The sequence below is a fragment of the Myotis yumanensis genome, unplaced genomic scaffold (genome assembly GCF_028538775.1).
Source record: "Myotis yumanensis isolate MYYU_CA2020_CCGP unplaced genomic scaffold, mMyoYum1.0.hap1 SCAF_17, whole genome shotgun sequence".
NCBI classification, from domain to species: domain Eukaryota; kingdom Metazoa; phylum Chordata; class Mammalia; order Chiroptera; family Vespertilionidae; genus Myotis; species Myotis yumanensis.
Window position 1 is genome coordinate 41,175,339 of NW_027223768.1, and position 14,469 is coordinate 41,189,807.

Consider the following 14,469-nt stretch of genomic DNA (forward strand, 5'->3'; position numbering starts at 1 on the left):
ACGCCTCACGGTGGCGCTGGGTTGGAGAGGGTCTCCCGGGCACTGTTTGTTCTTAACCTACGTCCACAGCGGAGAGGCCTCTCTCGGGGGTCCCTCAGGGTACTTTGGGGCCCAGGAGCTGAGACCCCGACAGGGTCAGCTTGGTACTGACTCCTGCCCATCACCCCCAGGGGCAGCAGCATCCCCGGACGCCCTGCAGAGCCAGGGGCCGGTCCAGAAACCCTCGCACGAGCCACGGCCGCATCCCAGCTGCCTGATCTTTCTACTTATTTCTGCTGAGAAAACAGTGCCAGACGGATGGGGCGCAGGAGAGAAGGGGAGGAAGAGCCTGTGAGCAGCCTCCCGAGGCCCGTCCCGGGGAATCTGAGCTTACAGAGGGACTCTCGTCGAGCCCTTCCCCCACGGAGTGGGCGTGGCCGTGGCTGTAGAAATGCCGCGGTTCCTAGCACCACACGATGTTCAATAAAGATGAATCCCCTGGCTTCTGTCTTCCATGAGCTTCTTTTCCTTTGAAGTAAAATAATTTGGGGGCTGAGCCATGTCGTAATGACAAGGACCCGATATGCAGAATGTGGAGTAACTGCCTCGACTGTACACGGGCAGCGGAAGCCACGTGTCCACCTGGCCTTGCGGGCCGTCGGCTATTCCTGCCACTCAGGGACAGCCCTCCTGTCCTCCCCAAGGTCCCCTCTTTCTTGATCACCTTAGACTGGTGCCCGAGGAGTCCCTCAGGTGCCAGCCTTCATCCCTGCTTTGGAAATGTTCTTGTCTCCATAGCTACAGAGCAGGATTCCAAACCTGTAAGAAAGGCATGAAGCGTGAAATGGAGCAAATTAAGGACTTTTCCAGCCTGGGGAGTTTCAGACATGCCTAGGAGCAACCGCTTAAAGATTTCAAGTGGAATCTTCTCTAGAAATCAATCATCAATCCATCAATCAATTATTGGATCAGTTCTTTTTGGAAATGTGTTTCCCACAGTCCCACGGGCTTGCATTTCACCCCTGTCCCTCTCCCACTCTGGGTACTTCCTTCCTCCTCCATGTTCCCCAAAAGGAGATATATATATATATATATATATATATATATATATATATATATGTATATATACACACACACACATATACATACATACACACACACACACACACACTTATACATACCAATACATACATACGGAGAGAGGGGGTTTAGCTGTGGTGGTGTGTGTGTATGTGTGTTTGCACACAATCTCTTTGGCCTTTGCTGTGTTGTATTTGTGAAAACGTAGCTGTGAATGATACAGTTCTGGGAAGATGTTGTTTGGAGAACTGCATGGCAAGGTGGGTCATGCCGAAACTGTCTGGGGGCCTGAGATGAGGTGCTGGCCTATGGGTGTCTCTGGTTAACAGGTGTGGAGTGAGGGGACCCCGGGAATGGATGCCGGGTCTGCCCAGGCTCTAAGTTTTTTATGTCACTCTGGTTTATTGAAGGTCAGAACTGAGGTCCCTGGGTAAAGGGTGGACAGGAGCAGGTCTTCCTGCTCCTCCCCCTGTGCTCTAGCCCCAAATCAGCCCCTTCCTCTTCTCTGCCGTCCTCCAGGCACCTGGGACAGCGGGAGGCTGCGGGGTGGCAGCGTGCTGGCCCCGTGGGAAGGATGCGGTTGTCGGAGGGCGTGCCTCCCACTGTCCTGAGAGCTGGCCTGCCCTCGGTCCCTCTTGTCCGGTACCTCCTCCTCCACGCCTCAGACTCCCGCCACGTGGCCTCTGTGGAGCTGAGGACAGGTTCCTCCTGGTCCTGCCTGGTGCCTGCCCACCTGCCACCTGCTGTTCCCCTGCGAGGTGAGGGCTGACCTGCCACGTTCCCAGGAGAATCTGTGATGGGGGAGCCAGGAGCTGTCTGATGCCCAGAAGAGCTGGCCGTGGTGAGACCTGCCCGCTCTCAGGGCACAGCCGGGCCAGGCTCTGGCCCAGCGAGGCCTCAGGAGCTTTCAGAGGAGGCCAGGCCCCTCGGAAACTGGGGAGAGACAGCTGTGTTTTGTGACCTAGACTTTTGACCTGGACTTTCTCTAAGCCTTCAAGAAAAGGGCAAGGTGTGTGTCAGCAGCTGTGTTCTCCTTGGCGCCGGCAGCTGTGCACACATGGCACATGTGACGGGCTGTGTGCAATTTGCTCCTTGAGTTGCTCAGGGGGAGGGAGGGCGACAAAAGTCGAGGGTGAGGGGGACCTGGTTTTCACCTAGAGGGGACCTGGTGGAGAGAGACAGAATCTCACGTCGGTCCCTGTCTCGAATCCCCACTGACCAGGCCTGGGATTTGAGCCCATGCAATTCCCGCCCTTCCCCAGCTGCTGGGGAGCCCACCCCGATCCCCTCTCAGTGAGGGAGAAGGTTGCAGTGGGGACGACCCTCAGGAGGAGGAGGAGGGGCCGACTCACAGGGTGGAAGGAAGCTAACAAGCATAGGTGTGGCCACCTGCGGCTGCAGACGCCTGGGCCTGCTGCCTCCTGAGTGTCAGCGGGGGGCTTGGGAGGACGGGCCTAGGAGGGGCTCCCGGGAGGGACTGACCGGCCGGCTCAGGTTGGCGGACAGGATGAAGTGGTGGCTCTTCTCCTGATGCGCAGCACCCAGCATAGAGGGGGGTCAGGGCGACTTGTCAGGGGACGGGTATGCCCAGAGGCCCAGACCCGGCAGCACCCCACACGGGCAGCGGAGGAGGGGAGGGCTGCTGGCCCCTGGGCCTGCGTTTGGGGCCACACCGGCCCCTGGGGCTGTCCACCAACCTCACCCCCTTCTTTAAGTTTTGAGGAAGAGGGAGGCTGCCAGGTGCTCCAGGTGCGAGCAGGGAGGGCTATGTGGTGGCTCAGGCCTGCGCTTCCGACCCGGGCCGTGCGGGACACGCCTGCAGGCTGGCCCTGTCCTTCAAGGAGTCCCAGAGGTGACCCACTCCTTCCCCAGCCTGGCTTCCTTCACTCCGGGAAGAGGGGGGCGTGGAGCGGTGCGTTCTCACTCGGGCAGTTCTACCCGCCTTGCCGTGTCCTCTCCCGTCAGCCGATGACCTTGCCACGACCTTGACCCTTGGGCGTCGGGGACAGAGAGGTTTTCTTTCCCAGTTGCTTAAAAAAGAAAACAACTCTTTGTTTTGGAAATAGAGACATGGATGCCATCAGGAATGAACCAGAGATATTTTCAGGGCACGTGCATTATCTCTTGCTTATGCCACAGGCTTTGACAAAGAATTAGGTCGTCCTGAGGTCGTTTGGGAAGGAGAGCGCCTCTCCCAGACCGCCCTGCAGTGTGACGAGGACGGGAGTGGCCGTGGTGGGACGCGCTGTGTGTCGTCTGGGTTCCAGGACTGCCCGTGCCAGCCTCCTCGGCCCGTCTCCAAGCTCCTTTTGCTGCTGACGTGAGGGAGACGGGGGCCCGCAGACCTTTGTCACAGACCTCCCTCCTTTGTCCCGCTCCCAGGCTGTTTGCTGTCAAATGTGGGGGCTGCTTGGAGGCCATTGCACCCAACGAGTTTGTGATGCGGGCCCAGAAGAGCGTGTACCACCTGGGCTGCTTCTGCTGCTGCGTGTGCGAGCGGCAGCTCCAGAAGGGGGACGAGTTTGTGCTGAAGGAGGGCCAGCTGCTCTGCAAAGGCGACTACGAGAAGGAGCGGGAGCTGCTCAGCCTGGTGAGCCCGGCGGCGTCCGACTCGGGTGAGTGCCCTCGGTGGGCCCCGGGGGAGAGAGGGCAGTGTGGAGGGGTTGACCGGGCCCCGGGGGAGAGGGGGCAGTGTGGGGGGGTTGACCGGGCCCCGGGGGAGGGGGTATAGTGGGGGGTGGGTGACCGTCTGCAGTGTCTTCCTGAAGGACCAGCCACCAGGTGGCCTGGCCCACGGAAGGCAGCTCTGTGCTTCCGGGAACTTGCCCTGTAGCTGGGAGTGATCTCTATACAGTCAGGATGGCCACGATGTGCCCGGTAACAAATGACCCCGATTCCACGGCGCCCACCGTAGACACTCATTCACACGCTCACAGGCTCTGGTTAGTGGAGTGACTGCTCCAGGCTGGCGGTCTCCGGCGCCTGCACCCAGCTGGCTCAACTCAGGCCGCAGCCCCGGCTCACATCCCCTCCATGTGCATCCTCGGGGGTCCAGCTTGAGAGGCAGCAGTTCCGGGGGTGGCTCTTGCCCTGGGAGTGGCCCGCGCACAGAAGGCATGCCCAGCCCTACCAGCTCCTTTCACGTCTGCCGAGGCGACTTAAAAGCTCGAACCCCAATTCCAGAAGATGGAGCCCCCGGGCACCAGGGGCCCTGCCTGGTGTGGGCACGGGATGCTCTTCCAGGGAGGGATGGGAGGGGGCCGTGGTCCGCCTGCTTCATTGCCAACTCTGCTCAGCCTTGTCTGCTCATCTAAGCCGAGCTCCGTGGCCCCCACTCGGCGGAAGGAGGCCCGCTCACCTGCCTTTCCCTCTGGGCACCTTGGTGAGCCTCCCACTTGGGCCTCCTCCCCAGAATATTGCAAAATCTTTGAATACCCCAAGGGCTTAGAAAGCCGTGCACACCCAAGGGTCACCACACTTTCTCATGTGGAAGTAGATGCCGGGGTCCGAGCTGGCACACAGGTGTGGGCCTTGATCACTGAGCTGTCCAATTGCAGGTTTTTATGGGCTACAAACTCAGTAGGAGGCGTTCGTGTATTCCTGCCTCCCACCCTAGGCGCAAAGACAGGAAGAACAGCTGGATGCAAGTGGCACCGAGGCGTGGCACTGAGGCGTGGCGCCTTCCCCGCCACGGGTCCAGCCGCGTCCGCCTCTGCACACCTCTTCTTGCGGCCGCGATGGACACACTGGAGCTTTCCGGACACTCACACAGTCAGCAGCCACACCTGAGTGCTGAGGCCAGGGGCGGGCAGGACACGAATGACCAGAGTGGTGGGGGTGGGAGGTCTCCAAGCCACAGCCACGAAGGAGTTATAGATACCGTATTTCGGCTAGAAAAGTAAGGACTAAGTGAGCATATAACTGCCTTCCAAAGGCTGGCTCAGACCTATTTTCCCTCTAATTTCAGTAAGCAGGACTTAACAAGCCAATCACTCTCTCAAGGCAGCCGGCTAGCTTAGCTTGTTCCCAGCTGCAGAACTAGATATCACGTATTCCATTACTTAACCCACCGAGCGCTTACAATGTAGGTAAACAGCAAAGGAGAGCAGCCTTACTCAACGTGGGGGATGTCCGAAGTCCTTCTAGTGATCGGGACTAACAGAGGGGGCTCCTCGGGAGAAGGACCCAGCTGTGGAGACCCCTGCTGGTGAGGGCGGGGGCTGGTTCTAGAAGAGTCCCAGGTGCCTTTCAGCTCTAAATCTCTCAGTGTTGGTGCAGCTTTAAATGGTGACAGTAAAGTCTCAAACAAAATCAAATATATTACCTGTTGCCCGCGCTTTGTCAATTATATGCATCTTGCCTGTCTTGCATTATAAAACGTGCTGTGCGCCAAGCCCAACTCATTGACAGCAGACGCCTCTGGAGCAGCTTCCTTCCTTTGCCCTTCCAGGAGCCCAGGCAGAGAGGGCACAGGAGGAGAGGGCACAGGAGGAGAGGGTGTGAGCAGGAGGAGAGGGTGTGAGCAGGAAGAGAGGGCACAGGAAGAGAGGGTGTGAGCAGGAAGAGAGGGTGTGAGCAGGAGGAGGGGTGTGAGCAGGAGGAGAGGGTGTGAACAGGAGGAGAGGGCACAGGAGGAGAGGGTGTGAGCAGGAGGAGAGGGCGTGAGCAGGAGGAGAGGGCACAGGAGGAGAGGGTGTGAGCAGGAGGAGAGGGCACAGGAGGAGAGGGTGTGAGCAGGAGGAGAGGGTGTGAGCAGGAAGAGAGGGCACAGGAGGAGAGGGTGTGAGCAGGAGGAGAGGGCGTGAGCAGGAGGAGAGGGCACAGGAGGAGAGGGTGTGAGCAGAAGGAGAGGGTGTGAGCAGGAAGAGAGGGTGTGAGCAGGAAGAGAGGGTGTGAGCAGGAAGAGAGGGTGTGAGCAGGAGGAGGGGTGTGAGCAGGAGGAGAGGGTGTGAACAGGAGGAGAGGGCAGAGGAGGAGAGGGTGTGAGCAGAAGGAGAGGGTGTGAGCAGGAAGAGAGGGTGTGAGCAGGAGGAGGGTTGTGAGCAGGAGGAGAGGGTGTGAGCAGGAAGAGAGGGTGTGAGCGGAGGAGGGGTGTGAGCAGGAGGAGAGGGTGTGAACAGGAGGAGAGGGCACAGGAGGAGAGGGCGTGAGCAGGAGGAGGGGTGTGAGCAGGAGGAGAGGGCGTGAGCAGAGAGTCCCTAATGAGTCAATGAAATCTCCCAGGAGACGTCCACCTGATCTTAAGTGTTTAGATTTGGGGATCTGTCCTGTCCACACACAATTTCTCCTCTCGCTCCTGTCCTGAGCGCCTCTCCTATGGTAGGTGCTCAACAAATACTTGTAGAGGGAATGATCGAATGACCTGTCATCTTTAACATTTTTAAAAAAATACTTTTTTATTGATTTCAGAGAGGAAAGGAGAGGGATAGAAACATTAGTGATGAGAATCCTTGATTGGCTGCCTCCTGCACACCCCCTCCTGGGGATCGAGCCCTCAACCCGGGCATACACCCTGACCGGGAATCAAACCATGTCCTCCAGGTTCAGAGGTCGAAGCTCAACCACTGAGCCACACCGGCCGGCCGGGCCGTCTTTAACATTTTTATTGGTGACTTGGATGAAGAGGTAGAAAGTGGGTTTATCCGATTCATAGGCAGGGAATGCTGGGTGGCAGCGGACAGCTCAGTGTTGACAGAGAGTATGGCAGCCGACAAACGTTGGCAGGATGGAATCTGACCGCCGGGTTCCAGAATTCAGGGGTAATTCCGTGGAAGGGGCCTGCGTGGTGGAATTTCCCGGGGGCTTTAGCTGACCATAGTCCACAGGAACCAACGGGAATGTCGCAACGATAGAACTGTCATCGTTAACGGTGGGGGTGCAGCTCCTGAGGCCCCCACGGGAGGATGGGGCTTCATGGAATGCTTTGTTGATGATCCAAATTCAGGGGGTTCCCCTCCAAGCTCCTATTTCTGTCCTTCCCGCCATGGAGGGAGTCCAGTCTTGTCCTCTGCGCACCCAGTCCAGCACCTGCTAGCCTGGCTTTGTTCCCTCCCATTGCCTGTGGGGTCCACACGGCCGTGGCCCCGCAGCTGCTTGAGGCCACACGGCTATGGAGAGTGAACAGGTGAGCGCAGGGGTGAGTGCGGGTCACAGAGCAAGAGAGGGAGCTCTGTCTGGGGACTTGGACTTTCCAAGATTTCTCATGTTTGCAAGGGGCTCTACCCTCCTGGCCAGTCCATGGCTCCCCAGGTCAGGCTGACAGGCAAGCGCCTTCTCTATGTCACCCCGACTTCACTGGGCATGTACCCATCTCCCCCTTTGTTCCATGCCTTCCCTCAGGGATCCGCAGGGAATGGAGCGGAGTTCCCTGGGGAGCAGAAGCTGTCGCTTCCTGGTGAAGCTGCCCAGATGACCGTGCTTATGATATCTGACCTCCCCTTGCTCTCTTCCTTTATTAATATTAATAAACTAGCTACTTATGATGATAACACCCCGCCACCCCTCCCCCCCAGAGAACATGGGCCGCTGTAACCTTACAAAGGTGCGTGGGAGAAGGTCTCATCTGATTGCAGTTCCGTTAGTTTTTTGCATCGCTCAGAGCACATTCGGGATGTTTGGCCTAATTTTAAATGATTCCTTTTACGGGGTCACCGACAAGCCCGAGAGAGCTTGAGCGAGGGGTTAGCTTGCTAAATGATAGGTAGCTAAATCACGCAGAGTGCTCACCTGTGTGAAAATAAGGCGGATGGGGCTGAGAGTCACACCAGGGTGCAGAGACAGATCTTGGTTCAAGGTCAGGACTGTGTCCAGCAAGGGCAGACCAGCTGCCTTTTCAGGACGAGAACCTGCTGCCACTAACACTTTTCACGACAGGTGGTGGAGGCGGGTCAGTGACCTCTGGCTGCTTCCCCCTCGCATTCTGGAGCCGTGGTTTTATGGCGCTGACTGTCCCCATGAACAGAGCACATGACACATGTGCAGCTCCATGGACACCAAGCTCAGGAGACATTCAGGGGCCGGGTCTCCTCACTGCTGTGTCCAGAGGCTCCGCTTGTCCTGGTCCCCGCTGTGCCAGGGGCCTTGCAGGTGCCACCCAAACAGATGACTCTGTAGCGGGCATGAGATTATTTTCTTTGGGCTTGTGGGCCCCTCGGAGCCCAGGGCCTCTAGGACAGACCTACCAACACTCATGCCCGTGCCCTTCCCCTGGCCGCCAGCACGGGCTCTTTAATTGGTGGGCACGTTAGAGGTTGTCCAGGCCAAACGCCCGCCAGTGCTCATCCGGCCTCTACGTGGGTGTGTCCAGCACTGGGGAGCTCTGACCTCACATTCTTTTATATCTACTTTATTGATGTCAGAGAGGAAGGGAGAGGGAGAGAGAGAGAAACATCAGTGATGAGAGAGAATCATTGATCGGCTGCCTCCTGCACGCCCCACACTGGGGATCAAGCCCACAACCCGGGCACGTGCCCTGACAGGGAATCAAACTGTGATCTCCTGGTTCATAGGTTGATGTTCAACCATGGAGCCATGCTGGCGGGCGTGGCCTCACACTGAGTGTGGATTGTCTGACTTATTACACTGGGCCCCATTGTGTCTGTGTGTGTGACTCAGCCTTGGCCATGGCTCTGCTTGCAGGGACTCACAAAACCAGTCAGCGTCCCGACATGTGGCCGTCCTTTGAGCCGAGACAGATCCCTGTGCTCTCTGTGTCTTCTCTCTTCCTCCTGCTCCCCATCCTCCCAGCTACCCCTGGGAAGAGGCTGTTTGCTCTGCCTGTAAAAATGCTGCAATCCCTTTAGAATGCACCTCCCAGAAGGGGCTAAAACCTTCCATATGCGGCCTGACTGCCCATTTTGTTATTACCACTTGTCATCTATGATGGGCCCATGGTTTCTGTAGCATTTTTGACCCGTCAGTGGGGGTAGGAGCTTGGGGGCAACCATGGCTCCTGCCTGGTCCACGTCCCGTTTCTTGATCATCCTTATACACATCAGAGGTTATCTGAGAATGTCTCCTGCAGCGATTTTTAAAAACTTTATTTCGAAATAAAATCTTAGATGTACAGAGCGATTTCAAAGCAGGGCAGGCGTTCCCACGCACCCTCCCTCCGGCCCTCCCAAGGTGACCTTTTATATGTAAGTGTACATCCTGATGCCTGGGCCGTGTAGACCAGTGATGGTGAACCTATGACACGCGTGTCAGAGGTGACACGCGAACTCATTTTTTGGTTGATTTTTCTTTGTTAATGGCATTTAAATATATAAAATAAATATCAAAAATATAAGTCTTTGTTTTACTGTGGTTGCAAAGATCAAAAAATTTCTATATGTGACACGGCACCAGAGTTAAGTTAGGGTTTTTCAAAATGCTGACACGCCGAGCTCAAAAGGTTCTCCATCACTGGTGTAGACCAGAACATCAACCTCAGCACAGCACTGCCGCCTCAGTGACAGACCATTCGTCTCCAAGGGACTTTTCTCTAACGTCTGCATCCACCCCGGGGCCCCATCCAGGGTTCCACGTTGCATGTTGTTTTGTTACATTTATGGTAAATTGCCTTTCCCCCTCATTGTTGCAATCATTAGGAACGTGTAGTCAGCATGTCACTGTTGGCCTCTCCCTCTGACGATATCCTTTAGGCAGTGCTTCCCAGCATGGGATCAGGCTGTTTTTTGCTTGTTTTGGGGTTTGTTTGCCATTTGGAGGTTTTCTGACCTAAAGAAGAGAATGCACGTTAGATGACACCCCAAGTTTGTTCCTGCCTGCGACTTTCCCCTAGGCCAAACCACGACACCCTCCTGGTTTGCTGGCTCTTCCTGGGTCAGACCCACCTCCGAGAGCTGCTGCCTGCGTCCCTTGCTTTGTCCTCGAGAGTCTGCGTGTCAGCGTGGGAGGACGGCTCCTTCCGAGGCCCTGCTTTTGTGGAAGGGTTTCCCCAGCGGAGGCGTGGGCCTGTCTGTGGGGGGTGGCCTGGGTCCCCCGGGAGGCCGCTCCGTCCTCATGGTCTGTGTTCACCTGGTCCCAGCACCGGGCCTGGTGCTCAGCAGGCTCTTGGTAACCTGTGCTGTTGCCCTGTCGACGCTGGCCTCTGAGTCCTCAGCCAGAAGCTCCGCCGTGCAGGGTAGCTCTTCTTTCTGGGCTGGAATGAAGGTCCCCACACTGTGGAGTTGTCAGCGCTCTGCCGACTGTGTTTTCCTTGGGCTGTGAGGTCGAGGCTTTGGAGGGTCCAGGCGGCTCCCAGGCACTGTCTCTGTGACACCCCTTTCTCCTCCCCCCAGGCAGCGTCACCCGAGGTATTTAGAAGTGGCTTTCACTGCCTTCTACAGTCTTGGAACTGATTGTTTTATTCATTACAGAAGTATTTCAGCCTATCTTGGAACTCTTCTTGTTCTCCAATAAATTATATTTGAGAGGCAGCTGTGACCTCACGCATTCTGAAAAATGCCTAGCTATCCCGTGGATTATCTTGTCAGTTCATCGTCATTAATTTTAACATACAAGGAAGGAAAGGAGAAGACAGCAGGAGGTATGGGGATCTCGTTCTCGTGTGGCAGTGCCAGGGCTCGGGGTCTAAAGTGAGACGGGTCTGAGTTTGGGTCTCGACTTATACTCACAAGCTGTGCCCTGGGGAACACCAAGAGGCCATGTACAGGGCCTGAAACTTGGTTCATATCCAGGAAATGGCACGTGCCATTTTTATTAATCCTCACCTGAGGGTATGTTTTACTTGACTTTAAAGAGAGAGGAAGGGAGGGAGTCAGGGATCGAACCCACAACCTAGGTATGTGCCCTGACCAAGAGTTGAACCCACAATCTTTTGGTGCACAGGACAATGCTCCAACCAACTGAGCCACCCGGCCAGGGCTAATGGAAAGCAGTTTTTCAAGACTCTTCTCTCCAACACCATTTCCCAGAAAATTTTAGCTGCAGCTCAGTAACAAATGTTTCTTATAATGACTTAATATACACATTCGTATGTGTGTGCATGAAATAAAGTTTTAATACTTAGTTTTACTCACAGCTTATCCCTCGTGCTAATAGTTTCTGTTCTATTTATTTTTTAACGCTTGTCTCAGCCGCCTCATTATTTTCATAACCCACTGACAGACAGAGGCCGGAAGTGCGAACACTACTGTTTCAAAGGGCAGTTTCCTACAAACCTAGCCCAGGCTCTGGAATAGGTGGACATTCCTCAAGTTTCAAGCAATAAATATGTCTCAGTCTCCTACATGCACGCATGCTGTGTCGGTGTCCAGACGACCCAAGACCTGGACTAGACCACTGGCCGCAGGGCCTTGGCGCAGAGCCCGGCACACAGTAAACGCGCAATAACTGCTGTCTCTGCGTCGTTGTTGGTGCGGGGACGAAGATGCGAAGAGCGCACGTGTGTATCTCGCGATAGCACAGAGGTCTTGGTGGGCGTTTCTGAGTGACTCAGAGGCCTCTCTGGGGAGCAGGCAGGAGGCAGCTAGTACTCTCATCCCTGCCCTGAAACTGACCAGAGCTGTGTGGCCCCTGTCGAGGCTGGCACTGCTCTCTGTTCCGAGGCTGTGTCTTCTGGCGGGTTTATTTGTCTTCCTCTCTTAGATGGAGAGATGGGGTGCAGGGCCCTCGAGTCAGGCTAAGCCCGGATAAGAACTTAATTCTACCAATTACAGAGCCAGGACACTTGACACTCAGCCTCAGCTGTCACTGGGTGTCGGAAATGTCACAGGCAGGGTACAGCTTCAGACAGGTGCCATCTCTTCTCTAGCGACCATGATTTAATTTCGATGTGGGCTCACACTTAGTGACTTTGATAAAAACCATAATTGAAATGCATGCACTTGCTTCAGAGGTCTTTCAACTATTACGTGTGTGCAGCATGTATCCATGTGTCTCACACACAGTCCCTGTAAAAAAAACCTGGACACATGGACACCTGGCCTTTGGGATTGTTGCATGATTATGACAATGTCAACAGTTCCTGAACCCTCCTGTGCACAAGCATGGCCCGAAGCGGTTGACCAGAGTCACTGACTCACCCGTCAGGTGTAGCTGATGGGGACGGCAGTGTTAGGGTGATCCCCGGTCTCCGGGTCAGGAGGATGAGCAGGACAGATGTGCTTAAGGTCCTGCAGTGAGTCATGGAAAGCGCCGGAATCCAAGCCCAGGCAGTCCAGCTGCAGAGCTGGCTTCCCGAGGCCCTGGGCTGCGATGCCTGTGGATGGAATGTCCGTGTCCATTAACACAGACCTCACGCTTGGTGCTGGATTCGCTGGCAGCCTGCCCGCAGGTGGTGGCACTGCTCCAGGCGCTCAGTAGGACGTCCTACCTCCAACACCCAAATGAAGAATCTTTTCACAGATCATTAAAGCAATGGAGACAAGGTGATTGGAGCTGCGCTTCCACTCTCTCGGAAGTCAGTCACACCTTCGCCTTCTGCTCTGACGCCCAGCTCCTCCTCTCCTCGGTAATTAATCACTGTCACCCCGCTTCTCCTGGGCACTCCCGCCAGGAAGCAGGAGGCTGCGGAGCATCCGAGGATGGCGGAGGTGGTACAGGGCAGACGCACTTTCCAAGTGCGTGCAACGTCCTGACATTGATTTTTGTTTTGTTTTGCTTTTGCAATTACTCAGCGAATGTCTGTCCTGCTCCTGTGGCTTATTTGATGGTGGTAGGATGAAGTCGACCTTCCTGTCCAGATGGGCAGCATCAGCCATGCCAACGACAGCCCTCATTAAGTAAATGAGTAAATACAACAGTGAAAGTCAGTGCACATCAGAACTTCTGCCAGGCTCCTGCGGCTGGCCTGGGAGGTCCCACCACCCGCCCCAGCCCAGGCTCAGGGGGAGTGCGCTCAGGTGTGTGTTTCCAGGGGCAGGACTGGGCGTGTGAGTGATGAGTGTCGGAGTGCCGTCCCTGCCTCGCAGAGCCGGTTCCTGACTTCAGCCTTCGTTCCCTGAGCTCAGGGACCAGAGACTCGCTTTGCTATTGTGTTGTAAAGGTGTGGAGGGGGTTAGGGCGGATGCTGGGTGGTGCTCAGACAGTAAGCCCAGCCCGTCAGTGTATAGATTTCCAACTGAGAGGTTCCACGTGGATCTGAGGTGCTTTAGTGTAGACAGTTCACTGAGCAGGAGGAGGAATCACGGGCCATGTTGCCCTGGCCCTGGTGTCGGTGACCTAAGAAAACCCAAATCCAGTTTCCTAGGGATTGGGGCAGACTGGCCAGGGCTTCCTCTGAGCCTCTGCTATCTGGTGCGTGGACGTGTGTGGAAAACCGCGCAGTTTAAGAACCGTTGACTGCTTAGTGGTGCAGTCCAGGAGTGCATGCTGGCGCAGAGGCAGGCCTGTTTTCTCTTGGCGGTTCTGAGAGGGCTTGGCGCTGCGTGGGCATGGGGGCACTCGGTGGGAGCAGGGGCCACGCTGGCGTTTGAGGTGAGTGAGCAGGCTCACCTTCTTGGGAATCCGTAAGCATGGGGAGCAGTGGGCGCCCCCTCAGCCTCCATCCCATCCGTGGAGTCTGCAGGGCACACGTAGAAGTGTATGAGTCTTGATTGATAAGCAAATGTTTTTGAGCACTGACCATGTCGCAGGCCTGTTGTGGGTGCTGGGTGAGAATGCTGCCTGTTGTGGGGTGAGAATGCTGCCTGTTGTGGGGTGAGAATGCTGCCTGCTGTGGGGTGAGAGTGCTGCCTGTTGTGGGGTGAGAACACTGCCTGTTGTGGGGTGAGAATGCTGCCTTGTTGTGGTCCAGCCCCAGCAAGTCCAGGGGTCCCCAAAGGTGTGGACGGAGTAGGCGAAGAAGGAATGACACGGAGGCAGCATTCAGGTGATCATCATAGTTGGGTTCCTCAGCCAGGTTCTGTCGCCAGGTTCTGTAGTCAGGTTCTCCTGCCAGGTTCTATCCAGTTTCTCCTGCCATGTTCTGTCTAGGTTCTCCAGCCAAGTTCTATAGCCAGGTTCTGTCCAGGATCATTTGCCATGTTCTCTCCCTAGGTTCTGTCTCTAGGTTCTGTCCCTAGGTTCTGTCCAGGTTCTGTTCAGCATCTTTTGCCATGTTCTCCTGCTAGGTTCTGTCTCTAGGTTCTGTTTCTAGGTTCTGTCTTCTGTTGTCTTGTTACATCTGTATTTATACCAGTTGATTTTAATCCTCTCAATTTCTATTCCAAAAGGTTAGGGCGTTTCTTATCTCCATTCCAGGAAGTAAAGATTATGTAGTTTAAGCCTGATTGTTCTTAGTTAAAGTGATTAACTACCCTCCTGGCACTTAGTTAAGGGGTTTTATCCCCTCCCTAACTTCAGGGAAAAATCCCTACCTGGGGAAACAACCTTTCTCGGAGAGGTGACCTTGGTTAAAACACATAGCGCCAAGAAGGGGAGCAAACATATTAAGAACAGTATGCCATATACGCCAGGTCCCTTGAA

At 55.5% G+C, this 14,469-nt stretch overlaps 1 protein-coding gene across 1 annotated transcript in view; it reads left to right on the forward strand.

Moving 5' to 3' along the window:
- The window catches only part of LMX1A (LIM homeobox transcription factor 1 alpha), a 118,325-nt gene that overhangs the window by 76,158 nt on the left and 27,698 nt on the right, over positions 1 to 14,469 (forward strand). Inside the window, exon 3 of the mRNA XM_070396621.1 lies at positions 3,442 to 3,674. Within this exon, the coding sequence (XP_070252722.1) occupies positions 3,442 to 3,674 (233 nt within the window). The remainder of the gene's footprint in view (positions 1 to 3,441; positions 3,675 to 14,469) is intronic.